The following is a 17,841-nucleotide window of genomic DNA, read 5'->3' on the forward strand; positions in this document are numbered from 1 at the left end:
CATTCATACAAAACTGTGCATACAAGGACCCAGGGAAAAGGGAAAGAATGGCAGAAGATAACAGAGGAAAGGAACCAAAAACTCCTGAGTAAAGAGAAGGGAAAAAAAGCGATCTCACATGGTTTAATTAACCAACGAGCACAATTAATTAGACATATGGCATAAAGAAACGGCTAAAATAGGGGTAAATTTTCTCTTGCACGTCTAAGAGCTTTAAATCAATCAAATAGATATAGAGGCCCATTCTGAAGTGTTTATCAAGCAATACTAACCAGTTCGAAAGAAAAGCTGTTGAGTTGCCAGAAAAGCCACTTTTCCTGCTTATTGGCAGCACATTAGTCATGACTGGACCCACCAGTATCACAAATCCTGGTCAACTGGTCAATCCTGCCCGACCCCAAAATGCCACATGAGGCCTCACCTTCACATTACATGTGCTGAACTGTAGAACCTTGGTACCATGTTCAGAAAATTCAAATTCCCCCATGCAGAGCTAAGCATGCTGGGAAAGAAGGAACCTCTCTGCTACCTTAAGCACCCCGGGGGGCAGGGGCATCACAGGAGGTTTCAGGGGTACCTGATAACGGCAGCTGGGGGGAGGAGGGGGGCAACCACAGGAGACTTCAGGGGTTCCTGATAACGGCAGGCCGCTCCAAGCCCACCTAGAGTGTTGGCCTTACCGCTGCCTAACTGCTCGCCTGGATTTATAGCTCATTCCTCACAGCTCTCAGGGGACCCAAACTGCGCAGGTTTATGCTCTGCCTTATAATTTCTATCTGATTTACAAAGTAAATCCCAACTCGGAGCACCGTATTACTGAAGAAATACATCAAAGAAACGACCCACGGCTGAAGAAGAGCAAAAAAGAGCCGCGTCTTACGGTGTTAAATGATTCCTGGGGTTAATGACGCCCAGCTGGAGCCCCTTTGCTGAGCTACTTCCTGAACTACATGTACCAACCGGGCTGAACAGAGTCAGGACAGTCAGCCGCTGAAGTCAGCGAACAAAAGCAGGCACCACTGCCGGCCTAGAACTCGTTTCTGTCAGCGTTTCACATTTCGGTGTTTGTTTTTAGTCCAACTCAGCAGTTCACTTATCTACTGTTTAGAGTTTCCCGTAACAGACCAATAGCAATCTTGCATATGCTTTTTAATACACCCTCGTCAATCTGCTTATCGGATGTCCTGCCATCTTGCCTTCTGTGTCCCTGGAGTCATCTTACCCAAATCATAGGGCCTTTCAGTACCTACAGACAATAGTTTAGGACAGAAACAGCTGTGTTCATCACTTCCACCCCTGGACACACCATACCTGTGCTAAAATCACTACTAAACAGACTATAAGGTGAAAAGGTCATTGTGAGTACATACAGACACTACCTGGCACTGAAGTGACCTTGAGACTACCCCCCCAAAAAAGCCCATGTGGCATCCAAACGAGAGTCAGATTCTGGGACGGGAAACGTGCCGCTCACTCGTGCAGATAATGTACTGTGATGATGTTAAAGTATCGAATGACCTAGCTTATGCGAGCTCCAAGTCTCTATTGTCCATTTAAGCTCGCTTAAATGCAAATTTAATTTTGCACAGAATCTGAACCGTCCTCTCGAGGATCCTGGCGTTACCAGCTCTCCCTTGGGAACTGTGCCACAATTAAAAGACCGGCAGAAAACAGGTGCTTACTGCACCCCAAGAGAGGAATCCAGAAGCCTTGCCAGCCTCCAGGAAACCCAAGCACCACCGGGGGGAGAAGGGGGTGGGCGGATGCGGCCAACGCCTTGGATTGCCGCAGGCGACCGAGCTTCCTGTCACTCGCGTTCAAGCTCGATCGCAACCACTGACATTTTAGTTGACTCCCCACGCAACGTGCTGGCGAGAGCGGGAGAGCGGGACACGGCAGGATAAAGGACAGCGAGATGTTTTTATTATGTCAAAAAACTACCAAGGATGAGAAACTGAGGATAAACAGACTCACGTCAGCTGAGTCATTACCTCTTGCTTGTTAAATCACAATGCATTAAACTTTTATATTGTAAGACAACTTGCCTTATTGACATGCACACAGTCCATTATAATGAAATATCATGCATTACATATTATACAGTGTTTCACATTATATAGATTAAACACAGGAAAATGAGCTGCTATTGCAATGAATCTTTAATAGTTACACAGAGTGAGTGTGGGTATATTTTAAGGTTCTCTGTCATGTTTCCCTGAACATGGTATTCGACTTCCTTCCTGATATTGCGTTTGGAGTCCAGTTACTGATCATAGCAAAAAAAGAAAAAGTCAGAATATTATATTGTAGGAGCATTAGAGAAAGAAGTAGTGTGATTAAATGGTGTGGGGGGGTATTTCTGATTTTTCACGTCAGTGACGCAGGACACAAAGATGACTCAATGTATCTTACTCATCTGCAGGTTCAATAAACACATTAGAAACAATGACGGTATATTTTGGAAAGTCTATTTTCAAATGAATGCAGGAGCAATCCCCATTGGATAATTTGATATCGTAAATGGGACAGCACAGTGGATCAGCGAGCAGCAATGTGGCCTCGGACCACGGCTGGGCGGCATATCGACTTTTTACGGTATATTGATATTTTTTCAAACGAGATATAGGATGAGACAATACTGTGCCCTGTTCAGCCGTGACGTTGCACAGAATCCCAGAATTCAGAGCTAAAATCAAAACATTAAGGTAATATTATGGTGGGGGGGCGGGTGGAGTCAAGGAATCATTGTTACTTGGTTCATTTCTTTTCTAAAAAATTGCCAGATGCCTCAGAGGACAAAAATCTCATAATTTGCAATATTTGTTTTGTTTTATTTAAGGCTAATCCCTTAAAATGAGCATCTTTCTGTTCATTAAACTGACTTCCAATGTTGTCGTGCTTCTGTTTTTAGAGCTATTTGCCAAATTGGTTTTAGATTTTTTGTTCCTAAAGATTCACCTTCTGATCTGCGAGCAAATGTCACTGATTGAAACGGGTGGACACTCTGCTTTATGGTCCATATCACCCAGCTCTACCCCAGACAACATGGTTTACAGTTCACCTCCTGTTCCTTGCACCATATCTGGATTTTGCACATTCCCCCCTCGTTTAGGTGGGGGCTCTTACCACAGTCCAGCGGTTTAGGTGAATGGGTGTCTTTATGATTGCGAGGGGGAGCGTGAACCCCCCACCCATACGATCATTACCTACGCTTCCTGTGGAAGGTTCCAGACTCACTACTGGATCAGTGGATATGGAAGATAGATGAACGTTTTAAACATGCGAGATGTTGGAAACAACCTGTAAATGACTTGCATACTGTAGTGGCCAATTTTTGGACCTAGTCACCAGCAATAAAACTTTGAAGTCAAAGGAAAGACTGGATGGTCAAAAACTCATGGAAGTTGATAAAAATAAAAACGGATTAGGGCATGTTACTAAGTTTCAACAAAATTAACTTTTAAAATGACATGTTGCGTCTACACTATTGTTTTATTGTTCTTTAGTTCCAATTCCTTAAAGTCAGTCAGTTAAAAAAGGCAACAGAAAGCCATGATGTACAGAAACCATCCAGATGGTGTGTGACGGTTTAAAACCAAATGTATTTCATTCCCACTCGGGTGATGGGGCACAGCAAGGTGTTGGAATTGGGCTCCAAAGGGCTGGCCCAACAGCTAGTCACTGCCGGGGGGGGGGGGGGGACAGGAAGGCCAGTGTGACACTAGGCCAAAGCACACCCCCGACCGCTCCCTGGAACTTCCCGTACACATCCACGTCATATTGCTGTGGTGCCATGACATTCCCCAATGGCTAATCATTTACAAGAGTCTCATCTGTTACATTATTCATTTTATCTAAATGCGAACTACTAGCTTAATGAATTAAAGTAACAACTTAAAGGAGTATGTAAATGTTTTACATTACAGCTTTTCCAATATATTATTATATTCCCCATACTACGTCTGTTATTATTACTGGGTCTAAATGAGCACAAGAGTATTTTACAGTAGTTTTAACACATATGCCAAATGCGAGTCTCCCATCACCATTTTTATTACATCACTGAGTCTGCTATCACAGTCTGATTATTACATCACTAAGTCTCCTATGCATTTATTTATTACATCACTGAGTCTGCTATCACAGTATATTACATCACTGAACCTCTATCACAGTCTGCTTATTACATCACTGAGTCCGCTATCACAGTGTTCTCATTATATTACTGAATCTGATATCACAGTCTGATTATTACATCACTGAGTCTCCTATCAGCCTGTTTATTACATCACTGAGTCTCCTATCACAGTGTTTCCATTACATTACTGATTCTTCTATCAGTGTTCTCATTACATTACTGAGTCTCCTATCACAACATGCATTACATCTTTTATCACAGTCTGATTACTACATCTGTGAGTCTCCTTTCAGAGTATGATTTTTTTTCATCACTGAATCGACTATTACTCCCTTTTGTTATATCACAGTGTCACCTATCACAGTCTATTACATCACCGTGTCTCCTATAATCTGTTTTATCAAATCAGCATCCCCTATAACTCCTTTTTGTAATAAATCACAGATTGCTATCACTTCCCTTTTATCAGATCACTGTGTCTCCTTTTGTTGTTCAATCAATAATTAAACTTCAAGGATCACACCTGAAAAACATACATTTGACAGACCCACCATCAAAGCACTTGAACCTGAGAGGCATCCTGTGCCGTTCCTGGCTTACTTACATCAGAGCTGCTGCACTCAGGGACATTAACAGACATATATGCGAAGCGGGTGGCACAGTTTAAGTTACGCCACCAGAAGGGAGTGAGCACCGTGGGCCGGCACTCGGAGAACGCCGCAGGCCTTGACCGCACGGCGCCAGGCTCACCGGCACAAGTAGGTCAGCGTCGGCAAGGCTGCACCGACCTTCAGCATTAAGGGAAGCTGGTGAGTCTCTGCGGCTCAGACACCAAGCATATCATCACACCTCCGGGCTGATGAAGAAGGGTGGCGAGCGGAAGGCAAACATCTCTCACGCCGCTCGCAATTTCGCGCAACACGGAACCCCACCGTAGGACGTCATCAATCAGCGATGTTGTAGCCCTGGCAGACTGGCTGCCTGCACCATTAAGGACAGCCACTCCAGGATCCAGAAAAATAGAGTATGCAGAGACACTGGCTGGGAGAAGCACGCCCCCAGTGGCTGGTGATAGGTCTCTGGGACACTGCGTCGCTGGGTGTACTTTGTACCAGCAGACCTGGCCAAAGACGGGTGATCAGCAGAGCTGCAACGAGGAGGAACCTTGGGAGATGGGCTGAGGCGTGGAAATCCAGGCTGTCAGCACGCGACCCAGAACACGCACGTCCTATGGGGTCTGGAGTGGTGTGAAAGGTCAACGGTTCAAATCCGAGGGCCAGCAGGGTAATTTCACTGCTGGGCATTGGATAAAAGTGCCTACTAAATAAATAAAGTGTAAATGTCTGGAGATTTAGCTTATAGTCATATGAAAAGTACAACTGCAGCTTTCCCATGAAGGAAGCTTCTAGCGACCAAGGGTTTTCATGACCAGGGTACCACACACGGAACGGCATCCGATAGCATCTCTACCTGCCGCGACTGCACAGAAGCTATTGAGCACCCGAATGCAGCAAGATCAGCTGCTAAACAACGCTCGTGGCCAAGGCACACCGCGCAAGTGGGTGGCCCGAATGGCAGGACTCCCCACAGCCCGTACGATTCCACCGTCATGAGATTCTCGCAAGCTTCGGGGCGCGAACGGAAGCGTACGGTATCTGATTAAGCTCGCGGGGGCTGCTAATCACTTGGCTCAGGGACTGGCACTTTAACAACTCCTCCGCGCGGAAAAACCGGTACAAGCTGTTCCCCTGGAGAATGTCCACTAGCTCCGGTACCACGCGAGAGAGACTCCAAAGCACTGCTTTGTCTTGGATTCCCAGGGCTGTCTGCCATGGTTCTGGTAGGATTTCGACGGTGGGTTCAGCTGGCTTGCGGATAAATGTTAAGCCCGTCAAAGACCCCGTGATTAAAAACACCCCGCTAATCCTGGGTTTCGCTGCCAAAAAAATTCCAGCAAAATGGCTTAATGTAAATCTAGTTACACACAATATGGCTGGGGATGGCGCACGTTTTGTTTGGCTCACGACACTGAGAGAAAACGCAACCCCTTGTCACCAAGTGCCAAAATAGCACCAATATCAAAAAATAGCAGGAGCTCAGATCATGCAGTAATGGAAAAACATGTACAAAATGTCCTTTCACTCATCATGCAGGAAAGGACAGAATAGTGCCATCCCTTGAATTGGATTCACTAATTCTCAGAAGAGACAGACAGTAACTTGTGCAAAAGCTCCGACAGAAGACGTTCCCTCCAAAATATCTGTGGGTTTTCCTCCCACATCCGAAGGCAGCTGAACGCATTTCAATGTCCGCAGGAGCGTGAGCATTCAGGGGTAAACGGTGAAAGGGAGAGGCAAGTACTTGAACCTTCCCACAGAGAAGTGTCCGTATTTGGCTATGATCAAAATCAAAATGCATTAAAAGGTGAAAAACAGGAACTTCCTCAGACGAAGGGGCAATGCTTGAGAAGCCAAAGGAGAACAACTCCAGTTACGGCCCGGGAAGTTGCATGAAGTGGCATGTGTAGATCATGAGTGTCACTGACAGGCCAGTGCTCCAGTGATGGGGCCATTTTGCAGGGAGTGGCATGTGTAGATCATGAGTGTCACTGACAGGCCAGTGCTCCAGTGATGGGGCCATTTTGCAGGGAGTGGCATGTGTAAATCATGAGTGTCACTGACAGGCCAGTGCTCCAGTGATGGAGCCATTTTGCAGTGAGTGGCATGTGTAGATCATGAGTGTCACTGACAGGCCAGTGCTCCCCCGGGTCCGGCCTGCCAGCATATCCTCAGCATGCTGAGCGCCGGCCTGCCTTTGGGCTTCCCCTCCTGTGGAAAGTCGAGTGAGGGGGGATGTGCCGGCACACTCCTGCCCCCCCCCCCCTCAGATTCCCCTCCCGCTTCGCACATCAGACAGCCTGCGATCACGCCTTGCCAAAGCGAGGCCCCCAGGGACGGGGGCTCGACAGCCACGGAAATTAAGCTCTCAGTTTGTCCAGAAGGTTCTCCGCTTTCCATAAACCTTATCATTAGTATAAATGATGAATGTCCTTTTTGAATTTGAATAAGTAAACAATCAGAAACCACACTGCATATAAACTACATTTCCCAGAATTTCCTAAAGTCCCCGACACACTATACCAGGGTTATTCAACTCATGGTCCTCGAGGTCTGAGCACTGCTGGTTTTCCAGCCTTCCTTTACCTGTCAGTCAGGTGTGAAGCCTCTGACCAATCAGAATCAGTAATTATTAAACAACTACCTGGGAGAACTGAAAACAAGGCCTGGATTTGGAAACGAGGTCCAGAGTTGAAGAACCCTGCACTATACTGTCAGAAAAAAGGGTACAGCCCTGCTGCAGGTTTGTACCCCAAGGTACAAATAACATTAATGTACCCCCAATAGTACAAAAATGTTCCTCAGAGTCAATATCTGTACCATAAAAGGCACATTTGCCTACAGTTAAGGTACAGTTGCAAACACTTGAGGCCCAGTGACAAGAATTGCACCCTGAAAAGTACTGGTACTTATTTTCTGAGAGTGTAATGCCAGGCACGCCAATCCTGAAGGGTGGGGTATAGGTCGTCCCCGGAGTTGGGCGTGACGCGATGCTCGCATGTGGCAAGTGGTGATGAATTCACCAGAGCTCCTACCATTGTTCGACTCTAGGGTTCGTCATACAAGACCCACTCAAACATGGAGGGAGGCACTTTGGGTGGAAGTGGGACATTTTCGCATCACCTATATGTGGCAGCATTTTTAAATAGAAAATGTGATTCATACACAGGTCATGATTAGGTCATTTTTCTATCCTTGTACATCAAAGTCTTAGTCACAGCTGAATATTTTATTAGTCAGTCAGGGTAACTAACTCAATGGTACAAAAGCAAACCCCATTAAACACCATGTCACCTTCTGTCTCCGCTAGTACTAAAATGAAAACCCCCAAAAATTGCATCAAAATATTTCATATTGTCAAGTTAATATGGAGTTCATATTGTTGCCTGAGTCACAAAGGTGTAACGAAGCCACGCAATGTTTTCTAGAAAGTTCTTTGGCTGAGTCATTCTCTTCAAAACGAGGACTGCACTCAAGTCTACGTCGATGCGAAGGCCTTCTCAGGAATTCCCACCCACTTCCCCCACCATTCAGAAAATATTCTCACATTTCCAACATTATTGCAGCGCCGTTCGTCACCACCAAAGTGTCCCGTGCCACCGAGTCGCATCTCGTGCGCTTGCCACGCTCTCCCCGTTTCTGTGGGAGGGCTCTGCCGTCACACAAACAGAAATTCATCAGCTCGTATGGCTGTGCCATTTACGCTTAACAGTTTACCTGTTTATACAGCGGGGGGTCTATCTGGAGCGGATTAGCTGATGCAATGGTGGGAGGGAAGGGGAGGTAACCTGGACCAGGTCAGGTTATACAGCAGGGAGGTTAAACCGGGCCGGGTCAGGTTTGCTTAATGCCCTATGCAGGACCTAAACCAGAGACCTTTGTCGAGTGTCAGCCCGCTGCCCCAGATGGTAGGTCTGTGCATCCGCAGGGCCTGTGCGTGAGAGCCGGCAGACGGCAGGTGGGGGGGGGGGGCAGAGGGTACGCAAGCGTGAACAAAATACATTTTATTACCTCTCGAGCCTCGCGGTCCAAACCTGGCTCACAGGTCCAATTGGCAGCCGTTACTGACCAGCTCGTGCCGAAAATGGGGAAAGGCAGACTGAAACAGCTCCCAGTTTAAGCCATTTCTGTTATGCTGTGCTAGGAAGATCTGCACGACTTCTAACACTTCCCAGGAGAAAGCTAACCCAGCCCCCACCTTCCAAGTGCAGCAAAACCAAAATTGCCAGCTGTTACATGTTAAGACGAGAAAAACGACGAAAGGACAAAAAGGCACTGAGCTAGTAGGGAGAGTTTTCTGCTATCGGCAAAGCCGCCGCATTTGTGTTGCATGTGATTTCATACAGGCACCATTTCCTCGTGGCGTCTCCATCGGAGGGACTGACACACGCGTGACGCTCGCGGAACCTGCCGACGCTGCAGAGAAACAAGCAAGTCAGCGCTTTCCCACACGCCGTTGGCGGAAATGTGTTCACAGCCTCCGCTACTTTGCACCACACACACCCGCCCCCCCCCCCCCAAGCAAATAATCACAGGCAGGAAACTACAGTTTGCCAGGCTGGGAGGGGTACACAACATCGGGTCTTGTGTTTTTCAGGAATGTGTGTATGTATGCATACACATACACACGTGTGTGTGCATTGAAGCCTGAAACTAAAAGGTGACCCAAGCATGGTGTCGCATGCTTGGTACCCTTGAACTAAATGGCCGGCTCAGGTAAATTAGCAGATTTTGTAAATTGCCTGGATTAAGCACTTTAGCATCTAAAGATACTTTCAGAATACAAAGTTCACATGCAAGCAAATTTCAGAGTTCTGGCATGTAAAAGACACGTTTCCTGTGCCAAAAGGGATACACGCAACACGTATCTTCACATGCTGCAGAACCACCTAATCATGCGGATGTAGACGGCTTTGCTAATCTGCCTTAATTGGCAGCTTGTTAACAAGCCCACGAAGGTGCAAACATCAGGCCCCCCTTGCCCTCCTCCCTTGTTCAGGGCCTCCTCACTTCAGGGAACCTGGCAACACCCTAGTGTGTGATCACAGCAGGCCCCCTCCCAGTCTGGGTGATGGAGGGAGCGTGCTCCTCTCTGTGTTACTCCCCCATGTCTGGGTGATGGAGGGAGCGTGCTCCTTTCTGTGAGTTACTCCCCCATGTCTGGGTGATGGAGGGAGCGTGCTCCTCTCTGTGTTACTCCCCCATGTCTGGGTGATGGAGGGAGCGTGCTCCTCTCTGTGAGTTACTCCCCCATGTCTGGGTGATGGAGGGAGCGTGCTCCTCTCTGTGAGCTACTCCCCCATGTCTGGGTGATGGAGGGAGCGTACTCCTCTCTGTGTTACTCCCCCATGTCTGGGTGATGGAGGGAGCGTGCTCCTCTCTGTGTTACTCCCCCATGTCTGGGTGATGGAGGGAGCGTGCTCCTCTCTGTGTTACTCCCCCATGTCTGGGTGATGGAGGGAGCATGCTCCTCTCTGAGTTACTCCCCAAGTCTGGGTGATGGAGGGAGTGTGCTCCTCTCTGTGTTACTCCCCCATGTCTGGGTGATGGAGGGAACGTGCTCCTCTCTGTGTTACTCCCCCATGTCTGGGTGATGGAGGGAACGTGCTCCTCTCTGTGTTACTCCCCCATGTCTGGGTGATGGAGGGAACGTGCTCCTCTCTGTGTTACTCCCCCATGTCTGGGTGATGGAGGGAGCGTGCTCCTCTCTGTGTTACTCCCCCATGTCTGGGTGATGGAGGGAACGTGCTCCTCTCTGTGTTACTCCCCCATGTCTGGGTGATGGAGGGAACGTGCTCCTCTCTGTGTTACTCCCCCATGTCTGGGTGATGGAGGGAGCGTGCTCCTCTCTGTGTTACTGCCCCATGTCTGGGTGATGGAGGGAGCGTGCTCCTCTCTGTGTTACTCCCCCATGTCTGGGTGATGGAGGGAGCGTGCTCCTCTCTGTGAGTTACTCCCCCATGTCTGGGTGATGGAGGGAACGTGCTCCTCTCTGTGAGCTACTCCCCCATGTCTGGGTGATGGAAGGAGCGTACTCCTCTATGTTTGCTACTCCCTCACTTCTGGGTGATGGAGGGAGTGTGCTCCTCTCCGTTTGCACCCCCCATGTAGGTGATGGAGGGAATGTGCTCCTCTCTGTGAGCTACTCCCCCATGTCTGGGTGATGGAGGGAGCGTGCTCCTCTCTATTTGTGCACCTCCCACTGTGCAGGTGATGGAGGGAATGTGCTCCTCTCTATTTGTGCACGTCCCACTGTGCAGGTGATGGAGGGAATGTGCTCCTCTCTATTTGTGCACCTCCCACTGTGCAGGTGATGGAGGGAATGTGCTCCTCTCTATTTGTGCACCTCCCACTGTGCAGGTGATGGAGGGAATGTGCTCCTCTCTGTGTTACTCCCCCATGTCTGGGTGATGGAGGGAGCGTGCTCCTCTCTGTTTGCTACTCCCTCACTTCTGGGTGATGGAGGGAATGTGCTCCTCTCTATTTGATGGCTGCCCTGAGGTGCACATGACTCATGAAGAAAAGTCCACTTCAGACACTTCCCCAGCGAAGAAGCACTTCAGTTTAATGGTTCCTGGCTGCTGGTCCTGGGGGGGCACTGAAACCCCCTCCCATTCTCAGCAGTGTTCAAGGGCCCCTCCACCAAGCGAAGCACCAAAGTCGGAGACTAATGGACGGCAGGAGTGAATGGGTGACACCCGTCATACCGTTGGTGTAACCAGATGGCCCATTGATGCCAATATCAGAAATTAAGCCGTTCTAACAACACATCCTTGTCAAATAAGAACAAAACAATCACAGAATATTAACCTTCATTATCTGCCTTGAGACAGTTGCACCCATTTGGCAAATCACATACAAAACACATCAGTCGGTTGCTTTACACCAAAAAAATAGCAGATTTTTTCAGCCGTTTCCCTGACCTTTATCAGAGCCTTGATTATTCCTCAGTACCTGGAGGACAGCGTAATGGAGGAAACACGTGACGGATCATTGGACAGACACAGCACCGCGGGAGCTGTGTTAGCGGGATTACCCCGGGATTAAAGAGAGCTTTTCTTCAGAGGGGGAGGGGAGGCAGGTCCACCAACCCGTGTTCCCTCTCTGTCAGAGAACACCCAGCAAAACGGGGAGCAGGAGATGAAGCTAATGGTGATAATGGAGAAGCCAAGCGAATGCCCCAGATTCTGGGCAGGAATGGAGGTCAAGTGCAGCTATATGCGATGGGGGCGTGTGATGACTGTAAGCGGTGCGTGGGGGGAGATAAAAATGCAGCCCGGGGAGGGGGTCACCGCTCAAAGGAGAAAGCACCACTCCCTTAGGGTGGGGGGGGGGGACCTCACATCTCAGGGTTTATCGGCCGCAACTTCTCTCAAGTTCAGAAGAAGGAGACGGCCATCTTCAGGCCGTAGAGGCCTTCTAAGAAGCCTCGGACGGAGTTTTCCAGATCTGTCGGCAGGCAGGAGCTATTTCAGGGCGAACAATCTGACGGAGTCTGTGAAGCGCTGGCCCGGGTGCCAGATCATCCCGCGAGGCCTGACCCGATGCACTGCCATCAGGAAGAGTGCTTACGGCTTGCTTTTAACCAAAACGTCTGTTCCCAGCCGAAGCGGCTACCTCCCTGGCAGTGACAGGGCTCTTTGTGTGATAATTAGTGCCTTTCCTGCAGTGTTGTGAAAGGGATACCACTCTCTATTAATGCCTGCGTGCAAATTAATAGTGTGTGAAGACCTGCTGGCCCCCTGAGCCTTTCAACATCCAAACAAAGGGAGGACACATAGGCATGAAATACAAACACGCACTTAAGAAATCCTGTCTATGCCACAAACAAAGCCTCTTCAAAGCACCAGCTTGGTATTATGCCTAATAATAAATAAAAATGCATTAAATGATATTCAGACATTTAATTACACATCTTGCGAACATGTGCCTCATCCCCCACGGTATATATGATTATACATACACTTGGCGGCCAGTTTTTTAGGAATGCCTGCTTGCCAATGCAAACAGGTCGCTCCCACAAACAGCGAATCATGTGATTATGTGTCCGGGGCCGGATACAAACAGCACAGACGGGGTGAGGAGACTGGCTAAGCAACACGCTGGCTAAGAAGCAGCCTGAAACGTGGTGCTTCCTGCTTCTCTGAAACAGCCATTTAACCGGGATTATCACACACGGCTTATAGATAATGGCACAAAAAAAAACATCCAATCAGGGACAGCTCTGTGGCTGAAAACACCTTGGTGATGAGAGAGGTCAGACCCATTAATGGTATCAGGGAGAAAAATCATAGCTCAGTACAGAAATGTGCAGAGAGGCTTCCCTGAACGTGCAACTTGTCTGCCCTTGTAGCGGTTCTGGGGGTTCCAGTGTACATACACCTAAGTAGCTGCAGAGTGTACATACACCTAAGTAGCTGCAGAGTGTATATACACCTAAGTAGCTGCAGAGTGTATATACACCTAAGTAGCTGCAGAGTGTATATACACCTAAGTAGCTGCAGAGTGTATATACACCTAAGTAGCTGCAGAGTGTACATACACCTAAGTAGCTGCAGAGTGTATATACACCTAAGTAGCTGCAGAGTGTATATACACCTAAGTAGCTGCAGAGTGTATATACACCTAAGTAGCTGCAGAGTGTACATATATCGTAAATATTTATAATTATATATAAATTCTTCAAAGCACACTGATATCTATGCTCTTTCAGCCTTTGTATTTCCTCTGTCGGTTGCCTTCGTATTACAGGTAAGACACGTATGGGAATGGAAAATAAATGCATTTAACTGTAAGTTTTCCAACTATCCCATCCATCCATCCATTGTCCAACCTGCTTATCCTACTGGGTTGTGGGGGGATCCAGAGCCTATCCCAGAAGCAATGGGCATGAGGCAGGGAACAACCCTGGATGGGGGGCCAGCCCATTGCAGGGCACACTCACACACCATTCACTCACACATGCACACCTATGTGGCAATTTAGCAACTCCAATTAGCCTCAGCAAGTCTTTGGACTGTGGGGGGGGGAAACTGGAGGAAACCCCATGGGGAGAACATGCAAACTCCACACACATATGGCCCAAGCGGAGACTCGAACCCAGGTCCCAGAGGTGTGAGGCAACAGTGCTAACCACTGCACCACCATGCCGCCCCTCCAATTTTCCCACTCTACAAAATTCATAAATTGACAAACTTAACGAATTAATAATGAATTAATTAATTCATTCATGTTAACGCAGCTATCCATTACGAAGCCATTCACACAAAGGCAGTAGGCTTTAGTTTATGAGTTTATATACTTCAGCACCGGACAGCTCCCAACCTTCAAACCGGGACGACATCTGCAGATCCCGTCAGAGGCCCAGGCGAACTAGACACGGCCTCTCTAAAAAGGGGAACTGGAGACCTGATCGAGGTTTATGAATGGGGGAGCAGGGGGGTCTTTACATGAAGCAAATCTGGCGTGAGCTTGCGCCGCCGCTGACAGTAGTTTGGCTAATGCGGGTTTACCTGTTCATCTTCCCTTCGGAAGACGTGGCGGGGATAAAGGTGCCCAAAGTGACGTCAGCTGGGAGTCTCCACGGGGAGACTCCGCTTAAGCCCGTTTGCTGCTTTTAGCCAAAAGTCAGACGAATTAATGTTACCCACGAATGCCACTAAAACTACAGGCAATCAACATAAAATAAAGAAGGAGCAGGGTCACTGAAAAGGCCTAGCAACAAATAAAGGTGCTCGTTCATAGCCAGCTCATTATGGAAATCCACTTAAAGGCTAATAGACAAGCTCCTTCCCATACGAATCCCATTAAACGCTATTCGGTGATTTACTACAAGCGCGACAATATCAAATACATTTTGGCCAACTGTGAGGCAGTTTTTTTCCATTTGTTATTTTTTTTTGTGTGTGTGTGTTTGCTATTCTTGCACACATACTATTTGACATGAAGGCTGAGTTAAACTTCCACCGAAAACCCGTCTGAATGTCCCTATGGGCGGATGTAAGCCCCGTCTCTTTTAGGATGCAGGGAAAGTAAGCCGGGGAGAGGAAGCCAGGGTCTGCGCCGAGCTGGACTGGAGGAGCGGCGATGATCTCTCCGCAGGGTGCCGGGCTGGCCTGTCAGCAGCGATGTCTCTGTCAATGGCACAGATGTCTCCACTTCTCCGCTTCCTCTGTTTTGTCCGCAAAAAAATCCTTACATCCCCTTGTATATTATTTAACAGACTCGTGTGAGGGAAATCGAAGTAAGCCTACTGTATTTTTCTGTGACACCGCAATATAGCCCTAGACGTTATTCCACATTTTTGTTTTCTTTTTAGATGCACAACCACGTGTTTCAAATCAATCTACAATAATATAAAAGGTTCCAAAGGGAAAGATGCAGCGCCTCAGGTTAATAAATTAGCGAATTACTGAGTTCATCATATGCCAGCTGGAGTTGGATCTTCCCGAGTCGCGGGTGGGCGGAAGTGCCGGGTCTTTTAACGGGGGCTGACCCGGCACAAGATCAGCTTCAGTTAGGGCCGGACTCTTAAGTTATTATTTATCATTTTAGTAAGAACTCGTCGATTTAACATTTAGCAGTGAAACAGCAATCACCCGGGGACATGATTAATTTAGTTAGCTAAACAAACAGGTATGCCAGCTAATGATCTCTCCAGCTACTCCCCTTCGCCGTCCGGGTAATAGGCTATAGCTGCTCCCCTCAGTTTGCTCAGGGTCTAGCGGGGGCGGCACGATCTGAAGCTGATCTTACGCCGGGTCCTGGGCCGGGTAGCCCCCCATCATAAGACCGGACACTTCCGCCCGCACCCGGCACTAAAATATCCACCCTCCCTCTCTCATTTGACGTAGTAATTAGTTGCTGGGGCGACAAGCTGATGGCATTAGGTATTTTTCAAGCCACTGATACGAGTGACAAACACATGGTCCCGATCCCGACAGATGGCAACACATCGCAGTATAAAACAGCCGCTAAATCTCTTTTTGTCTCATTTCAGAAAAGACAGGAAAAGAATCCGAGAGATTAAAATTGGCTTAAAATAAAGAGCAGAGTGGCCTGCTGGTGACTGAATCCTGTCCAACTTAGTCATAATGTTTAACCGATGTGTAAAGCGTATCTACAGATGGTTCCTACTACTGCTGCAAATCTGCATATAACCCTCCAAACACATATCGAGAGCAATCCTAACTGCTGTGTGACAGTAAATAATTATATCATGCATTACAATATGCAATTACCTGCCATGTTATCGAGGTGCAACAAAACTGTATACCATGCCAAACATCATGAGAAATCCCCCAAACGGCTGTCTGCAAGAAGGTCAGCCAGATAAATACATCTTCACACGCACATTGAAAATACGCAGCAAAAGCAGCGGTTGCAAACAAGCACCTGCTGATCCCGCGCCTCCATCCTGCTGGACCATCGTGAGCCCTAAACTTCCCCCGACCTTCTGGATCTCCACCGAATTTGGCACGCCAGACACCCGGCTGCATCCAGACCACCTCCGATCCGGTATAAAATCCCATCAAATGTCGCAGACACCAGAAAAAAAATGGGGGAAAGAGATCAAGCAGTGGATGCGCAATGTTTGGGTGAAGGAGAGACGCGGGCGGGCAGTCTGCTCCCTCTTCTCATGAGGTAGAGTAACGTCCTTACACGCATCCGACAATTCACACCAGCCCCATCCTTATAATTGCATCTGGGAAACTTAGAGAGAAGTTTATCGCAATCAGACGTGTGTGAAAAAAAGCAAGGAGAGCACCGCTGATATGGGGTTCCTTTTTATATATCTGCTATAAATTTGAAAGAGGTCTAGCGGTCTGTCAGCTCAGGTCGGCACCGTGCGCTGATGCAGTGCAGACGCACACAACATAATAATCATTATAATAAAACAGAACTGTGAGAGAGCAGCGGGAAAGGGGGTGTACGGGGCATCAAGCTGATCCCTCTGTGGTTTAATATTGCAGTGAGGGGTCGTGCATGCACTTTGGGGTTATCTCAGGTGAAAAAGGCTGGGGGAAAGTGCTGGACAGAGCATTAACGAGATCCCTTCGTGCAGAAACGGTGAATGAGGAGTCGTGCGTGTACTTTGAGGTTATCTGAGGTGAAAATAGAGTGGGGAAAAAAAGAAGCGCACGGAACATTAAACAGATCCATCTGTGCAGAAACAGTGAAGGGTCGTGCATGAACTTTCAGGTTATCTCAGGTGAGAAAGGCTGGAAAATGCGTGCTGGATAAAGGGCATCACGTTTAGATGATGCTTAAATATAATCCCACCATGCTTACCTCCACACTTGTCCCATCTGCAGAATATGAATGACGGACTGCCAGATCCACACCGACAACTGGCAGCACCTGTTCCCCCCGCGGATGCCGCCCACGCCAGCCGGCGCCCTCCGGCTGCTGAGCCCCTCCACTGTCCCCAGCCCGCCCCCCGTGTAATCCTGCACGAACCACCTGAAGCTCAGGATCTGCACCAGAACGGACGGGACGAGCACGAAGAAGAGGGTGAGCCCGAACCACACGTAGTCCCGCTTGGAGTAGTAGTCCGCGGCTAGCCACAGGTCCGTGCCCACGTCCCAGAAGAAGACGAGTAGCGCCAGCACGATCCACAGGCAGTCCAGCCACAGGCGCTCCTCCCGCGGCGGCCGCCGGGCTGCCCTCCCCTTCCCCAGGAGGTAGCGCAGGCAGGCGCTCCGGCAGCCCCAGTAGCAGGACGACGTGTTGCAGCAGTGGCAGATGTGCAAGGAGCTGCCCTCGTCGGGCTCCTCACAGCCCCCCGCCGTCTCGTCCAGGTTGTGCAGCTGGGCGAAACCGGCGACGACCCCCAGACCATCGGATTTCGCTGCCATCTTGCTCTCTGAAGTTCCCGCCCACGGCTTCCGGGACCGATTACGTCACTTCCACTACACCTGTCTCCCCCCCCCGCATCCCCCCCCCCCCCACCACCCCGGACTCTACCCCCACTAGACCTTGGCGCCACCTAGTGGTCGGGCAATTGCTGGGACGGGCTTCCCCTTAACGAAGGTCTCTAGATCCAAGGCACTCTTCTGCATCACGGCATCCCCAGCCAAGTGTTAA

At 48.8% G+C, this 17,841-nt stretch overlaps 1 protein-coding gene across 1 annotated transcript in view; it reads right to left on the reverse strand.

Moving 5' to 3' along the window:
* Window positions 1-17,620, reverse strand: part of xkr6b (XK, Kell blood group complex subunit-related family, member 6b) — a 56,383-nt gene extending 38,763 nt beyond the window's left edge. The window contains exon 1 of the mRNA XM_023800024.2: window positions 17,047-17,620. Within this exon, the coding sequence (XP_023655792.2) occupies window positions 17,047-17,612 (566 nt within the window). The 5' untranslated portion in view covers window positions 17,613-17,620. The remainder of the gene's footprint in view (window positions 1-17,046) is intronic.
* Window positions 17,621-17,841: the final 221 nt, after the last annotated feature.

Source organism: Paramormyrops kingsleyae, chromosome 19, assembly GCF_048594095.1.
Source record: "Paramormyrops kingsleyae isolate MSU_618 chromosome 19, PKINGS_0.4, whole genome shotgun sequence".
Lineage (NCBI taxonomy): Eukaryota > Metazoa > Chordata > Actinopteri > Osteoglossiformes > Mormyridae > Paramormyrops > Paramormyrops kingsleyae.